Source organism: Sebastes fasciatus, chromosome 16 (assembly GCF_043250625.1).
Source record: "Sebastes fasciatus isolate fSebFas1 chromosome 16, fSebFas1.pri, whole genome shotgun sequence".
Taxonomy (NCBI): Eukaryota; Metazoa; Chordata; class Actinopteri; order Perciformes; family Sebastidae; genus Sebastes; species Sebastes fasciatus.
Window position 1 is genome coordinate 11930037 of NC_133810.1, and position 16995 is coordinate 11947031.

At 38.9% G+C, this 16995-nt stretch overlaps 1 protein-coding gene across 1 annotated transcript in view; it reads left to right on the forward strand.

The window, feature by feature from the left end:
- hspa4a (heat shock protein 4a) overlaps window positions 1–16520 on the forward strand; it is a 16963-nt gene extending 443 nt beyond the window's left edge. Inside the window, exons 2-19 of the mRNA XM_074610118.1 lie at window positions 2990–3047; window positions 3171–3311; window positions 4298–4420; window positions 5347–5446; window positions 5843–5976; window positions 6757–7001; window positions 7374–7450; window positions 7727–7878; window positions 8508–8614; window positions 9227–9360; window positions 10318–10499; window positions 11302–11385; window positions 12286–12435; window positions 12922–13047; window positions 13173–13280; window positions 13819–13938; window positions 14072–14233; window positions 15520–16520. Coding sequence (XP_074466219.1) covers window positions 2990–3047; window positions 3171–3311; window positions 4298–4420; window positions 5347–5446; window positions 5843–5976; window positions 6757–7001; window positions 7374–7450; window positions 7727–7878; window positions 8508–8614; window positions 9227–9360; window positions 10318–10499; window positions 11302–11385; window positions 12286–12435; window positions 12922–13047; window positions 13173–13280; window positions 13819–13938; window positions 14072–14233; window positions 15520–15720 — 2404 coding nt within the window. The 3' untranslated portion in view covers window positions 15721–16520. The remainder of the gene's footprint in view (window positions 1–2989; window positions 3048–3170; window positions 3312–4297; window positions 4421–5346; window positions 5447–5842; window positions 5977–6756; window positions 7002–7373; window positions 7451–7726; window positions 7879–8507; window positions 8615–9226; window positions 9361–10317; window positions 10500–11301; window positions 11386–12285; window positions 12436–12921; window positions 13048–13172; window positions 13281–13818; window positions 13939–14071; window positions 14234–15519) is intronic.
- The last annotated feature ends 475 nt before the right edge of the window (window positions 16521–16995 follow it).

Here is a 16995-nt window from a genome sequence, read left to right on the forward strand (position 1 = left end):
TTACCGTTACTGTATAGTTTGAAAACATGCTTTTAGTCGCCCGGCGAACTAAGGGCGGGCGGTGTTCCCCGTACTGTTACTGTGTCTTGAGGGCGAAAGGAAAGCCCCGCCCAACTGGTGTGCCCTCGTGTGGCAAACGAGGCGTTATGTTCTCAACGATGACGACAGCATCCAAGCTTGTTGGAATATTCTAGCAAGTTTTCGCACCTTTTTCAAGAGTTTTATGATTTGTATTAAATATATAAACTGTTTGTCTTAACTTTTGAAAAATATATTTATTTTTTAAGGAATTTTGTCATTTTTTGGTTGTTTTATATCGTGTAAGGCACACGTTGTACCCACAGTGTTAACATAGTGGACATAATCATAATGGATTTCAGAAATTAAATTAAAACCAACATTTAAGCTATTTTTTTTTATTTGTTAACATTTTTATTGTTATAAAATGAATGGGAAACTGTGATTTTTGGTGACTCTTACTACTGTAACAATTAGATTTATTGGATTAGCCAATGGACAGAATAGTGTACATAATCATAATGGATTTCAAGGGGTCTTTGGCGTCGTTCGTACAGTGTTGACATGTCTTTGACTGCTTATAACAAATTAGTAGACTGTATCCTGCAGCTAAATACCCTTTTGAGGTGTTGTTTTATCTCATCAGCTTTTTTTTCTCTATTGATTTTAGTTTTTTAAAGTGATGTGGAAAAAGAAAATCCATGCAACCCATTCAGGTCTTATATTAAAAAGTGTTTCATTCATTGTTTCTGAATAACGTTAGTATTTGTAACACAAAAGATGATTTCTTGAATTGTAGGCGAAAAGAAACAGGCCTCTTTAGGCTGAGTTATTAATTTAACTTAAAGTATTTTAAATTGAAACCAACATTTAAGCCACTGAGGGTCTATGAATGAACATATCATAACTTCATGGATTTAAAGGAGCATTTTGGTATTTTTTTAAAAAATTTGTTAACATTGTTATTGTTATAAAAGCATCCAACAGCTTGATGGAATATTCCAGCATGTTGTTGTACCTTTTTCAGGTGTTCAGCTCATTCGGCTGATAAGGCACACGTTGTACACACAGTGTTAACATAGTGTACATAATCATAATGGATTTTCAAGGTTGTCTTTGTACAGTGTTGACATGTCTATGACTGCTTATAACAAATGAATAGACTGTATCCTGCAGCTAGATACCCTTTTGAGCTTTTTTTTTCTCCATTGATTTTAGTTTTTTTGAAAGTCTTGCAGGTTTTGATGGGGAAAAAGAATAGAAATTCATTAATGTGTTATATTAAAAAGTGTGTAATTCATTGTTTCTGAATTAAGTTAGTATTTGTTAACTCAGTGTATCACAAAAGATGATTTCTTGAACTGTAGGAGAAAAGAAACAGGCCTAAAGAGGCCTGTTTCTTTTGACTAAATGATTAACTTTATACCAAGTCATAGGAAGTATTTTAAATTGAAACCAACATTTAAGCCACTGAGGCTCTATAAATGAGTACATTAGTATTTTTTTGATTTGTTAACATTGTTATTGTTATAAAATGAATAGGAAACATTAACTGAGATTTTTGGTGACTCTTACTATTGAAACAATTAGATTTATTGGATTAGCCAATGGACAGACCGATAATAGATTATGACTTTTAAAATTAAATTAACATAATTTTGTGTATAAAAAAGCACTGCTGATTACAGAATAAAATGGTAAAGAGTGGCTTGTTTCTTTCTATTTTTTCAGATTATATCTGACCTTTGGGTTTTTGGCTATTGGTTAAATAAAACATTAGTTTTTTTTCCCCGTAATAATTTATTGGGAGTAACAACAGGTGTATAGAAACGTACAAATAGAGCACAAATGTAAAGAATTGTCCCTCCATATTTTGGTATTTTTCCCCCAAAGCACCCTCCCACCCAACCCTCACCCACTGCAGATGCAAAAAGGATAAAGAACAAAAAACAAAGTTCAATTCAATTACAAAAAGAAAGTACCAGAGGCCAAACTGGCCTCTGGTACTTTCTTTTAATGGGTATCTTGTGATAGGGAGGTTCTTGATTTTTTTTTTTTTTTAGATCTAATGTTTAATAAAAACAAAAGAGTGATGACCATTGCTTTTTAAAAATTTAGCCAAACAAAATAGTGTATACTTTTTGTTAAATAGTCCTTAAATGTATTATAATAACTTTCCATCTTTTCCTCTTTCATTTTCTTTCTTCAGTTTATTTTAGTTTTATCTGAATGTTTTTCTATCCCTGTGTTCTGCCCTTCACATCACTACAAATGAGCTAAAAAACACCACATTATAAATCTTACTATTCTGGTCTTGCGTCGAGTCTTTGCCCAGCGCCTATTGAGCCAATTTCCTCAGAGACGTGTTGTGTTGACCCTTCTTTGACATCACCAACTGCACCTGTGTGTTTACGCCGACGGCGACCGTAGCTCTGACATCTGTGTTTGATAGGCGTGATGATGACAGCCATGTTTAAACCACAACCCGCTGGGATACAAGTGGATTGACCACACCACTTCAGACTGTATTTATACAGCACTGTGTGAACTGTGAGAGATGGATCGTAACAAGCCACTATCCTGGTGTCAATAAAGCTTTTTTTGAAAAATGTTATGATCTATCTTAGGTAAAAAAAACAAGTATACTTTTCTACAGTGTGGAAGATTTCCCTTTTACATCAGTTACTGTTTATATCTTAACACAGCTCATATTACAAATTGAATTTTACCATTATGCAAACCAAAACAAACTGCTAGTGTTGCTACTGCAGACATGGGAAACAGTCTGTCCAGTTTCATGTGGGTTGGGCTCTGAATGTCATGTATAGGCATGTGACCATGTAATAACTTAACTGGCAAGTAAATCTATCTTGATTTGGGGTGTATCCACAAATAGGCGGACGATACAATGAGCTTAATAGCATAATAGCATGGAAGTTGTAGCTTAACATTTTCATTTGTTATCTTCCAGGTCATTTGTATCATTTGGACCACGAAATCGATCTGTAGGAGCAGCTGCAAAGAGCCAGGTAAGATCAATCCAGTTGCCTGTTAACATCCTTTGAGTTATTTGTAATTAAATGCAAAAAAAAGTGGAAGCTTCTAACTTTATTTTTTATTTTCACCTCTTTTACCTCCTCCATCATGTCCAGGTGGTGACCAACTGTCAGAACACGGTGCAGGGCTTCAAGCGATTCCATGGCAGGTCATTTTCAGACCCCTATGTCCAGGCAGCCAAGTCTAACTTGGTGTACAGCCTGGCACAGATGCCCTCTGGATCCACCGGTATAAAAGTAAGTTTAAGAATATTATGTGGCCTCTGCTGTATTAGAGATTACATAAGGAGTGGGAGAAAAAGATGCAAATCGCTTATAACAAAATATAAGGGCTATAAGATGCGTTAAAGAAATTAGTGGCGTTAAAACGAATTTGCGTTTACGCGTTATTATTGCGGTAACGTTGATAGCCCTACAAAATATCAAAGTAAGGCATGGGTCAGCACACTCTATAAGCAGGTGCTGTATATATCAGCGGTACTGCCATAAGAAATTTAAAAGAGAGAACATATAGAAAGCACAACCGCTTATTCCCGACTATATTGCTCCCCCTCTCTTACCTGCTGCGCTCCAAGAAGTGCTTCACATAATGTTCTTTCCTCTGAATCATAGCTCTTTACATTATCTTCCCCTGTCTACCCAGTCCTCTGTGCTCTTATCCTAGAAACAGTCTCTCTTGCCTCAGTCTTAAGCTGTTATATATTTATTTTCTTGGCATTTTGTGTCTTATATTATTATATTCTGCGGTAAGAAATTATCATTGTTCTGTTTTCTCTGAGCCTTGCAATTAGCTGATTGCCTGAATATGAAAAATGACTGACTTTTGGTGCCATCAGATAGATAGCGTAAGACTCAAAACATACCCAAAGGTCTTGTACACAAATGACAATTCCTGGCTTGCACGCTGCAAACACACAGCCCGGCATGTTTCTGTGCCCCCGTGGAGATAATTAATGCGAATCCTTAGAAGAAATAACAAATCTGAGAGGATTGCAACCTTTTGTTGCCTGCAAAAATCAGTCCTTGTTTTGAGAGTTTTCAGATTGCATATTGATATATATACACATCATTTCTTACGGTCTTGTGGGGGCCTGTTTTAAGAGCTTTCAATCTTTTAAAATGTCTTCAATGAAACTGTGTTGGCCTGTTTTTATTATTATTTATAAGCTATTTAAACAATTTGCCTTGAGAGTAATCGTCTTCCTAATTCTCCTCAACTCCAGGTGATGTACATGGAGGAGGAGAGAGTGTTCAGCATCGAGCAGGTCACCGGCATGCTGCTGACCAAACTGAAGGAGACTGCTGAAAGCGCACTGAAGAAACCAGTTGCCGACTGTGTCATCTCGGTAAGCATCTCAGGAGACACCCGCAGCGGTTTCACCGCTCCAGCAGGGTGTCTGAAAATCTATAAAACCTCTTAATAGAATAGAGTACAGTGCATTAGTTTACTCATGAAAATGATGACAGGATCACAATATAACATCACAGTGTCAAGTACAATCCATTTACTTGTTGGGTCACTGCATGGCTTATTTAAAGATGTGGCATTGGATTGATTAGGCTTCAAGAGACATGTGACTCACTTTACTCACTGTACTTAATGCCATTTTCTGTACTTCAGTGGAGCAGTGCATTGCATTTACATCCTGCTATTTTGAGTGGCAGCTATTAATGTCATCCTCTTGCATTTTCAACTAGTTTGGTTTATAACATGCCCAGTGAAAGCTGCCTCCCAAGGTGTATAAATGTATTACCACCTGTTCATGTGACATTTTGAGCTCCAAGCACTTCACCAGATGTCTTGTCTGAAAGCTTGATTTCCTTTCTTGCACCTTGTTTTGCCGAAGAGCGGGATGTGTGTGTGTTCCTTTGCTGTGCTGGGTTTATGAATTCACTGACAACATCTGTTATGTAATGTTACAGGCTCTTTCTTCCACTGGTCCTCTGTCCACAGTTTGCATCAGCCCTAGAGATGGATAACATGTTATTATTACCGTGGCCAATAGCTAAACTTAGCCCCTTTTCCACAAGGAGATGTTTTGTTTTGGAAGCCGGAGAAGTAACCAACACGGCAACGTTATCCAGACATCTTGTGATGCAGGCGATTCCTGCATCAGTAGTGTTCAAAGTGATCATTCACACAGAAGAAATATAGGGTGTGTTTTCATTTATTGACATCTTTGGCATGTTATCAATGCCATAAAGTAATACCATGTGTATAGAGTTATTATTGGTGGCTCCCTCATCTGCATTGTTTTTCCCCCTCTCCAAGGTCCCGAGCTATTTCACTGACACAGATAGAAGGTCTGTCATGGATGCAGCTCAGATCGCAGGCCTCAACTGTCTACGACTAATGAATGAGACCACTGCAGGTACATTGAAACACAGTTATTATTCTCTTTGCAGAACAAGCAGCATCTGAATTATTGTAACTAGTTATTGGGCTTTTAGAGCAGGGGTATTCTCAAACGTTTTGGGGCGAGGGACCCCTTAAAGGGGAGAAAACTTTCCAAGGACACCCTCATAATCGTAGCACCGATCAAGCATAATGCTTACTACCATTTGTACCAACCTAAATACTTCAGACCTGTTTGATAGTGATAAACATGCTTCGTTGCTTCGTAATTTGAAATCAGTGCATGTCATGAAGCTAAGCCTACATTTTGTTTGTATGTATTTGCAGTCTGGTAGTTTTCTATAGGTCAGACGTAGTTCAGCATCGTTGTGGGCACTAACTAACACCAGATAATTATACCTGTTTGTTGCAGTGACTCTGGCATATGGCATCTACAAGCAGGACCTGCCAGCTCAAGAAGAGAAGCCCAGGATAGTGGTGTTCGTGGACGTGGGCCACTCGGGTTACCAGGTGTCAGTTTGTGCGTTCAACAAGGGAAAGCTCAAGGTGAGTAATGAATAATTTGTGCCCGTTTTGAAACGCAAGACTTGCAAGGAAAAATGTTTTTAGGGCAGGTTATGATAAGGCAGCTCTATGTTCCTGGCGGGTTTTTGCCAAAAAGCTGGTAAGGTCTTTTCTCATGTGGGCATAGATAAAACGGGGAAGGTTTCATGATTGCAATGTTTTTTATATCTCTTCTTGTTTATGGTAATTTATGGTAAAATGAAACCTATGAATTGAAAACATTCAGTCAGCTGAAAAGAACATTTAATTATTAGGAATGACTTGAATCCACAGAGATTTACAAAAAAAAATTAAAAAAAATCTTTGCCCCAGCCAAAAATTTTTTAAATGATTAATTCACAATCATAATAACTTTTTCAGGAAAAGCCATACTTTTATTCAGCACCTTTCTAAAAACTCTGTGGATTTATTATTATCTTTTTAAATATAAATGTCGTCTAAATAAAAATGTTATCATTAAGACCTTTAATAGAAACACACACTTTATCTTCACCGCAATTATTTTAATTGATAAAACATTTAAGATAATTTCACCTGACCAAATGTTTGATACCTTGATACTGTACTGTAGCTAACGCAGGTTGTTTAATTGAAACCATATTTAATAGATGAGTTAAAATTAGCACAAGTCTACTTTCCTACATTGCTATCCTCACATGCACCCGTCCAGCTATGCAGTGTTATGAAATATCCATCCAGTTTTTTTTTATCATCATTTGCCATCACTTCAAATATTGACTTCTTATCTTCCTCCACCGTCAGATCCTGGCCACGGCGTTTGATTCAGAGCTTGGCGGGAAGGGCTTCGACGACATCCTGGTCAACCACTTCTGTGAGGAGTTTGGGAAAAAGTACAAGCTGGACGTCAAGACCAAGCCGCGGGCGCTGGTCCGACTTGTCCAGGAGTGTGAGAAACTCAAGAAGCTGATGAGCGCCAACTCCTCCGACCTGCCTCTGAACATCGAGTGCTTCATGAATGACATCGACGTTTCCGGTAAACTCAACAGGTGAGATGCAATGTTACTTCAGTAATTAAGAGGACAAAATCTCTTATGCAATAGAGAGGCGAAGTCCCGCCCCTTCCGTCGGAACCTGGATGGGACCTTATTTCAGAAAAAATATGAACGGTAGTCAACGGGAATAATCTAAGGATTGTGTTTGCCATCGATGCTATAAATAAACCTGCTTTATTTATTAATTATGTGGAGCCATTACAGTCTGTTTGAGTATTCTTTTCTATAGACTAGCGTCTGAATATTTAAGAGGGCTGCTATAGATAAGCACAAATTAAAAATGGCATTGCTATAATTAGAAATGACTTCGTAAGAGCTTCTCAATGTGTGTGAGTCTATTAATAATCTATGACCATGTGTCCTCAGGGGTCACTTTGAGGAGATGTGTGCGGGGCTGCTCGCCAAAGTAGAGGGTCCCCTGCGCAGCGTCATGGAACAAGCCAGTGAGTACATTTTGACTTTATTAGCGGCTGGACTATCCCCGTCAGCACGTGCACACACTCATAGACAGCCCTCCCCTCCGGACACTGGCACCACGCCTGTCTTCCTGCCTCCCTTCAATCATTCCTTGCATCCTCTCTCTTATCTCTGCTTGCTCCTGCTTGTCCATTTTTTCTACGCAAACACACATAAATCACATAAAGTGAATCTGTGACTCTGTAAACTTTTAACAAGGCCTGTTTTGTATCATCCTTGTGTCCCTGCTTCCTGTTATCCAGAGCTGAAAAAGGAAGACATCTATGCAGTGGAGATCGTGGGCGCCGCCTCCCGAATCCCCGCCATCAAAGAGCGTATCAGCAAGTTCTTCGGCAAAGAGCTGAGCACCACCCTGAACGCGGATGAGGCCGTGGCCAGAGGCTGCGCTCTGCAGGTACGGCTCACCTGTCGTGACCGACACTTTGCTCCCGTTAGTGACTCACACAGTGAACTCACTCGCTGACAGCTGTGATAGCAGAGTGGGAGGAGTATGACGCACATGAATGATGTTTAAGAGACACAACTTATTTTGTTGTTCATGCAGGATTTGTGTTAAAACATTTGAATGTGTCGTTTATATGAGGGGTGGGAATCACGATACTTAAGTCACGATATGATCTTATTGCGTTTTTAAACATTTTGCGATATGCGGAATATTGTGAAAAGATATATTGCGATTTTCTATTGCTGTCGGATTGTTAAAAGATCAAATAAAAATATAGATATAGATATAAATAAAAATAAAAGATTGATACTTGACATCTGTGTATCGTTACTATATTGCCACGCAAAATATCGCGCTACTATGCTGTATTGATTTTCTCCTCCACCCCTAATTTATATGTATATGATTATACATACTGGTAACAACTTCACAAATCAAATCTTGTTTTTCTTTTTTCATTGTAAATTGAATATTTGGGTTGGATTCTGAATTTCTTGCTGTTGGTCAGAATAAGAAAGCGACTTCAAAGCAAAGTTTGACCTTTGGTAACTTGTGTTTTTGTATTTTTCCCTCCTCAGTGTGCGATCTTGTCGCCAGCATTCAAAGTCAGAGAGTTCTCCATTACAGATGTTGTTCCCTACTCCGTCTCTCTAAAATGGAATTCAGCCGCAGAGGAGGGACTGAGGTACGAACTCCGTCAGTTTTACTTAATGTTTGAATCTCACAGGGAGAACAGGAGAGTTCATCACACCTATTACTGTGGACATCATGCTGTACAAAATTTTGCAAAGCTAAAACCCTACTTTATTGGATGTCAATGGAATTCACTGATATCATGTGGTTGAGCTTTTGTGTTTAGAATGCTATTACCATATCAGTTTAATGTTGTCCTCTCTGTTATTTTATGTCTGTTATATCATAATTCTCACTGATAGTCTCACAGCTGAAACTACTCAACAACTCTTAATATTAAAACATGAGTGGAATTTAAAAATATTCCCCAAAGCTGCAGTTAAGACAAGGTCTGCATGGGACTGTTTTTTTAAGACCACGCCTGCCTGCTGCCACAGTCTTTTCAGATGCATTTACCTGTACATGCAGGATTTTCTTGCCACACCTGCACACGCCCAGCCCACTTGTACTACACGCAAACACGCCTGAAATGTCTGCCAGTTGCATTCACATTACTAAATTATTTTTTAAATCCTGACTACTATCCAGCTCTGTGAAATATTTGCTTAAATGGTGTTTACATTTTTTGTGTCATTGACCTCCTCTTCCTGCTGTGTTTTTACAGTGATTGTGAGGTTTTCCCAAAGAACCATGCAGCTCCCTTCTCCAAAGTTTTGACCTTCTTCCGGAAAGAGCCCTTCACCCTTGAAGGTTACTACAACAACCCCAAGGAGCTGCCCTACCCCAACGGCGCTATAGGTATTACAAGTTCAACTTCAGTAAGATAGAATTACTAAGGCTGTCAAAGTTAACGCGATAACGGCAATTTGTTTTAACGCCACTAATTTCTTTAACACAGTAACGCAACTTGCAATTTGAGCACATTTGTTATGCTAAATGCAGTACCTGTGAGGGTTTCTGGACAATATTTGTCATTGTTTTGTGTTGTTAATTGATTTCCAATAATAATATATATACATATAATATGATTTATACAGTATATACTTACATTTGCATAAAGTAAGCATATTTGCCCACTCCCATGTTAATAAGAGTATTAAATACTTGACAAATCTCCCTTTCAGTTACATTTTGAACAGATAAAAAATGTGCGATTAATTGCAATTGACTATAGACAATCATGCGATTAATTGCGATTTAATTTTTTAATTGATTGGCAGCCCTAGCAATTACTTGTGTGAGGCAAATGGACAATAATAAGTATGGACAATTAGTCCTTCTTTGTTTGTTTTGCCAAAAAAAAAAAGGGCTATATTGAATGTAAAAGCGGTTATAGCTGAAAAATAGTTTCTGGAAATTATTTGTATTTATTAATTGAATCATTAGTTTGCAATGCAAGCTTGAGTCCAAAGTGTGCAAGTTATAAGTAACTTAGAGACAGTTAATTTTTAACTTTGACATTTGCTTTATGTTAGATTTGTCAGCTCCTAGTTTTGAGTGGTTGCAGCTACTTTGCAATTTGAATGAGGCCATTGCCAACCAACTTTATTCAGCCTTTAGTCACAAGATGTTTGATATCACGCTGATGATTGCTAAAACATGTTAATTGTGACATTTAAATAGTGTCATTTCCTGAAAACTACAAATATGCAATATCTTTTCCTGTGATTCAACTTGGCTTCCTCACCTTTCCTCATTGATATAAGAAGATACTCTCACCTATTCTAACCTTTCACTCTTTCCTCCGCCCTACAGGCCAGTTCCTGATCCAGAACGTGGTTCCTCAGGCGTCTGGCGAGAGCGCAAAGGTCAAGGTGAAAGTTCGGGTCAACATTCACGGCATGTTCAGTGTATCGAGTGCCTCGCTCGTAGAGGTCGTGAAGACAGTTGAGGGGGAAGAGTCAACAGAGACGGACCAGACAGTGAAAGAAGAGGAGGTGTGTACTCTGTGTATTTAATGGCTGTGTGTGTGTTTCCAGCTTTTTTTTTTCTGCCGTTTGCTTTGTGATTCACCTCAGCGTCTCAGTCTGGCCACACCTTGTTTTTTTTTTTATATTAAGTAACGTCTTCACATTGGAATTTAGATGTATTGCTTTAACAAGCTCAACACCGCTTCAAGGGGTTGCATTTATCTCTCAATAATGCCTCCTTTGTAATCAGTTTGGCATTTTATTTTGGGTCGTTCGTCACCATCTGAGCTCCAGAGCCATCTGTTTGGCCTTTTTCCCTAAAGTAATCGTAATCATTAGTGTTCCTCTGATTTTAAACTGAGTATAAACTCAGAGTTGACACAATAAAAAAATGACATGAAGGTCAAATAAATACAATATCATGAACACCTGGACAATTAACGCTATCAAACACAATACCTCTGCAACAAATACTACCTATAAAAAACTTAAAAAAACCATAAGTGAGACTGAGTCTGGGACATTTTGATTTGCTTGGGGTTTGTGGTGTAATAAAAGGCAGCAAACTTCCTCTTCTGAATGGAGTGAGAAGAACGTTCTATCTTGAACAAACAGAAATCAACATCCAAAATGATTTACACAAACCTATTGAATCTTGTCCGGTCAAAGTTCAGTGTTACTTCTTATAAATACGTGTTTGGTCGGTGTTTCTCACTCAGTGATTTTTTGTTTTCAACCCAGAGTTTGGATAAAACCAGCCGCAAAATGCTGTATGTTATCTTTAATATAATTTATGCATTATGTGTTTCCTTTTGTTACTGTGTGTCAGAACAAAATGCAGGTGGACCCGGAGGATCAGAAACAACAGACTGCAGACAACAGAGACAACAAATCAGAGACCGAGGACATGGAGGTAACCTTGTGCTGAGCGATAAGGCAAAACATTTTAGATACTAAATATGGCAGAATTACGCTGCCTTCTTTCCTTACTTCCTTCCTTTATTCCCCTATTTACGTACTAGAAAGTTAGGAAGGAAAGGAGGATGTAAACAATGAAGGAATAAAGTCTGGGAATAGGGAAGGAAGGACGTTCTAACAAGTATTTTTAAGAAACCACCGACAAAGTGTTACAAAACAGAGCTCTAAACTCTGCTCCGGAGCAGGTTAGGTGTTGAGCATAAGTTACCATGGCGATTTACCCCGGTAAGAAGCGAACCACCCTCGTAGGACGGAAACCCCAGGGTTAACCCTGAAATAATTTTGCCAACCCCAAATCCTGCTTCGTAGTACAGGCCTCAGGTGTGGTAATCCATTTGTTTTTATTCAGGTTTGGTGAGTTAAAGGGGACTTTGTAACAATAACCCCATAAAAAAAAACATTTAAAGAGAAGAATAACTATTTAAAATGTTCACATACACCAACTTAAAGACAAAAAAAAGTGTATTCACATCAAAAAAGGCATAATGAATGCAATCTGACAGTGACCCCGCACAAATTTAAAGTGACTGTATCATCATAGTTAAGATACAAAAGCACAAAAAAAGATATGAAATGATTCGCTTAAACATAAAAGTGGAGCTTGACAGATTCCAGTAAGGGGCCACTAACCAGTGGAAACTGACTGAAGTCACACAAGGCTTCGTGCTGTAAAGGCATCTTTTAGAGAATAATAAGAGCATTCAGATTGACGGCCATTGAATCTTCTGAGCGTGTAACCTCAGATTCACCGCTGTTCCTTTTACCCTAAAGCACATGTTAAATATTTAACCTAGCCTTTAGGTCACTAAAAGGATTTTCCTCTCTCATTTTTCAGACCGAGGACACCAAGCAGGTGAAGAAGAACGACCAGCCCCCTCAGGCGAAGAAGCCCAAAGTCAAAACGAAGACAGTGGAGCTGCCCATAGAGAACAATTTGCACTGGCAGCTGCCCGATGACGTACTAAACATGTGTGTGGAGAATGAGGTAATGCTCTAAAAATCACCAGGAATGTCCAGCATGCACTCACAGTATTTGACCAAGCCATGTGCTAGTGAGACTTACTGGTCCTGGTTTCATTTGCTTTCTATTTAAAACAAATAGGGATGACTGTCTATCACCTTATAATGTATGTTTATAATATAATAGTTGTGCTATATATGATGATATAATACTCTAAAAGTACTTGCAGGTTTTTCCCTTTGCAAGTGTTTATTCCTCATTGTTGTTTTAGGAGTTTGCTTCTTAACTTCCCACGTATTGACTTCATAAGCTTACATTTAGATACCGCAACATGTTTGTAATCTGTAATATCAGGAAGTGAACGACGTGGTTACATTCTAGCTTTAAATATGATTCTTTGGGTGTGAGCATCCACCATCATAATTACTATTTTCTGTCTATTTGGTCCGTCCTCAAGTGGTTTGTGTGTGTGTTTGCACTTCCACTGACTAATCATTGTGACTCTTCCAGGGTAAAATGATCATGCAGGATAAGCTAGAGAAGGAGAGGAACGACGCAAAGAACAACGTAGAAGAGTACGTGTACGACATGAGGGAGAAACTGCACAGCGTCCTGGAGAAGTTTGTGAATGATGCTGTGAGTATAGATCATGTTAACAGACACTTAAATAAATCAGATAACACTGCATGTGTTTCATGTTTTGTTCCGCTGACGTTTTTTGTAAATTGTGAATTTAATCCCGTTTCCTGTATAACATGTAGGATCGTGACGCATTCTCATTAAAACTGGAGCACACAGAGAACTGGCTGTATGAAGACGGAGAGGACCAACAGAAACAAGTTTACATCGACAAACTGGCTGAATTGAAGGTGACCAGGCATGCAGTGTGTAACTGCACAGATGTTTCTGAGGGAAATAGTGATATTCACATTCAGAAGTGAACTCAGAGATTTCAAGAAGATGGTTCACTGTACAGTTTTTGGGACTGCGTGATACATGTAGCACAATGGTGGAAGGAACTAGACATAAGTGTATATATAAAGGGTTTTAAACATGGGAGTTAATGTTTGTGGGGGCTATTTAAAATTTGCCCAGTCTCCCTGCTTGTTAAGATGACGCAATATGTGTTTATCTGCTGTATTCTGTGATTGTAATAGAGAACTGATATTCATAGTTCAATATTTAAAATAGGAGAATGACTTTATCATCTACAATATCTCTGTTTTCAGAAGTTATAGTAGTTTATTTTGGCATTAACCCTTTGAGACCCACATAGATTATATAGATTACACATAGATTAATTAATTAAAATAAATTGTGAAAGTGTATAAGGGCTTAGAACATAATATAATGGAAGTATATGATGCACATTCCCACGCTTACTAAATTGTTGCTTCTTTTCCACAGAAAATGGGGCAGCCAATTCGTGACAGATACATGGAAGCTGAGGAGAGACCAAAAGCATTTGAGGAGCTTGGCAGACTGATCCAGATGTACATGAAGGTCATTGACGCTTACAAGGCAAAGGTAACCTGGCACGGAGAGCAAGTTTGTTGACTTACCTAATGATTGCTTAGTCAGACTTTGTTTAGTTAATGTGGTTATATGTCAAATCATCGGTCGAATTGATGTCATACGTTATGTGTGTTTCTCCCGACAGGATGAGCTGTACGATCACCTGGATGAGCTGGAGGTGACTCGGGTGGACAAGCAGGTGAAGGACGCCATGGTCTGGATGAACAGCATGATGAACCAGCAGAATAATCAGGACCTCACTCTGGATCCAGTGATCAAAGTCGGAGAGATCCATGCCAAGATTAAGGTACTGAGAGTGCATTCGAGGCACATAGACACACATGACCTTAAAAAAATACTGAAGGTTGTGAAAACACTCAGGTAGCTTTCTAACCATGGGCTTCACCAAACCCACTCCCTGTAGATTTGTGATTAGTCTGGTTTCCTGCACGTAGCACATTGCTTTATGTTGTCATGTTTGTACACGAGAATACAACTCGTGTTCACACAATGCCGACACACCAAGCTGACTGTCAGCTGTCGGACAGTTTGGGGCCATCGGTGAGCATCTGTCGGCCTATTTTTTGTGTGTCCTGCACCGCCGGCTCTAGTCTACAGAAATCACTCTGATTGGCTGATCAACGGAAGTGAGGAAAGCAAGCAAACGAGTAAAGTCGAGAGGAAAAACACAGAAGGCTCATCTAATATTTCACCTTCATTTCATCTGATCATTCCAATACACGGATATTTTCACAACGACATGACCCTCTTGAATGAAGCATAGTGGTGAGTGAGAGTGATGTGAAAATGGTCAGGAAACGCCGCTTTATTTCATGTACGTATCATAAAAATGGCTTGTAAATCCGCAGTCCTCGGTCTTCTGGTTTCCCTTTTTGAATGATGAATACAGACCGCCGTCGCCTTTATTCCTCTCACGCAGGCGCAGGACGTACGAGCTAACTGGCCGTCGGCTGTAGTCTGCAGTGTGTTCAAATGCAACTTGTCGGCCGAGACAAAGGCAACGTGAAGCGGCGCAACGGTCGACCTTCATTGCCGCTAGCTCTTTCATGTCGGTTTTGTGTGTCTGGGCCTTAAGGAACACCTTGAGCAAATCTCTTCAAATTTGGCACATACGTCCACTTGGACTCAAAGATGAACTGATTAGATTTTGGTGGTCAAAGGTCAAGGTCTTTGTGACCTCACAAAACACGTTTTTGGCCATAACTCAAGAATTCATGTGCTATAATGATGTAGTGATGACATTTTAGACAGACGTGGATGTAAACTACAACCTGACTGGTTGGCGGCGGCGGTGGCATACAACCTTGAAATGGTAATTCTAGTTTTCTTACAAAGCAGTAAAAAAGGTTGACACCACACAGCCAACGGTAGAACAACTGCCAGCCCCACACAAACAATTACAACCATCACTAATTCCGGTAATAAAGTTGTAGTAGGAGCAAAGATGTGTGAAATAAAAGATCAAGTCTTTATTTTACAAATTGGTTTTAGAAATCAACGTAATTTCAAATAAAAACATGGTCTCTGGAGAAATAAATCCCTGTTTTGCCCTTCTTCTTCTTCCCTGTTCAGGAGCTTTATACAGCCTGCAACCCTGTGTTGTCCAAACCCAAGCCCAAAGTGGAGCCACCTAAGGAGGAGAAGACAGAGAACGGGCCAGTCAACGGGCAGGAGGGAACAGAGAGCCAGCCATGCAACTCAGACAAAGCCACATCTGCAGGAACGGAACAGGGAACGGCGGAGAACAAGCTCCCTGAAATGGACATTGACTAACTGTCGCGGCTGCCACCTGAGTTTCACCTCCGTTTGTCCTGCTACTCGCCCCCGATTCTGTCGTTCTTCCGCTATCGATGACGATGAAGACACAGACAGCAGCATCCCCCGATCAATACTATTCATCACTCGGCCACCATGTCATTTCTCATTTTCTTTGATGAATACAAAAAATATTGCATAATATAAATATTGAATGGACTACTTTATGACATAACAGTTGTGAGCGTGGGGTGGAAAACTGCTTCTCTCTGTGTTGCTTTGATGGCCATTATATTAAAAGATTGTTTTGTTCAGCATCTCCTGAGCACATTTAAGCTAAGAATGTCAGATTTGAAGAAATGTAAGCAAAGTGGCTGTGCAGAGGAAAACTAGTAATGCACACAGGATTCATGAAAATGTAAAAATATTGCAGTATGTCTAAATACGGTATAGGTACAGAGGCACATGTAAACCAACATGGATTGGTCCATGTTGTACGGGACAAATAGTACGTCTTTTTCCATACAAATAATTGTCAGTGCTGGATTATAATGTATTTAGTTTAAAGGTAAGGAATGAGTTTTTGTTGAGTTTACTTGTACTGTATGTATGTTGAAAGTAGATACTACCAAGTTACTGTCATGCAGTATTTCATTGTTTGGCTTTTCTCATTCAAAGCAATGGTCTGTTGGTTCTCTGGTAGCCTTGTACTGTCTTTTTTTCTACTTAACAGTGTGAATGGTGGTCCAACAAAATCACCTTCTGGGTGCTGCTGTTGTTCCCACAAACAAAAATAAATCTTGACAAAAAAAAAAAAAGCATGTATTGTGAGAAATGGTTTATTGACGAGGAATTAGGCATTCGTTGCTATTAGTGAACGCCCAACAACACCCTGTATCCTTGTAAACTGTGTGCATTTGCTGTCATGAAAGGATCTCTATTAGTCAGAGCATAGATATGGTAGCTATAAAACAGTACCTTTTCTGTGTCAGGTCCTCACTCTACTCTAGTTGGTAAAGTTGACCAGGAGGATATTTCATTGCAATTTTGACAGATGATTCAAGATTTCCAGATTCAAGCCCTTTATTGTCATAGTGTAGTACAACGAAATTAGATTGTAACAATCCCATAGGTGCTAAAAAACGATAATACAATAAAAAAAGAGATGGTGCAATATAAATATAAAAGATAATACAATATACAATATAAAAATACAATATGTATATTGATGAGATGACAGTTTTGCCAGATTATTGCACAAAGCGTCCATCAAATAATTATATAATTATTGCA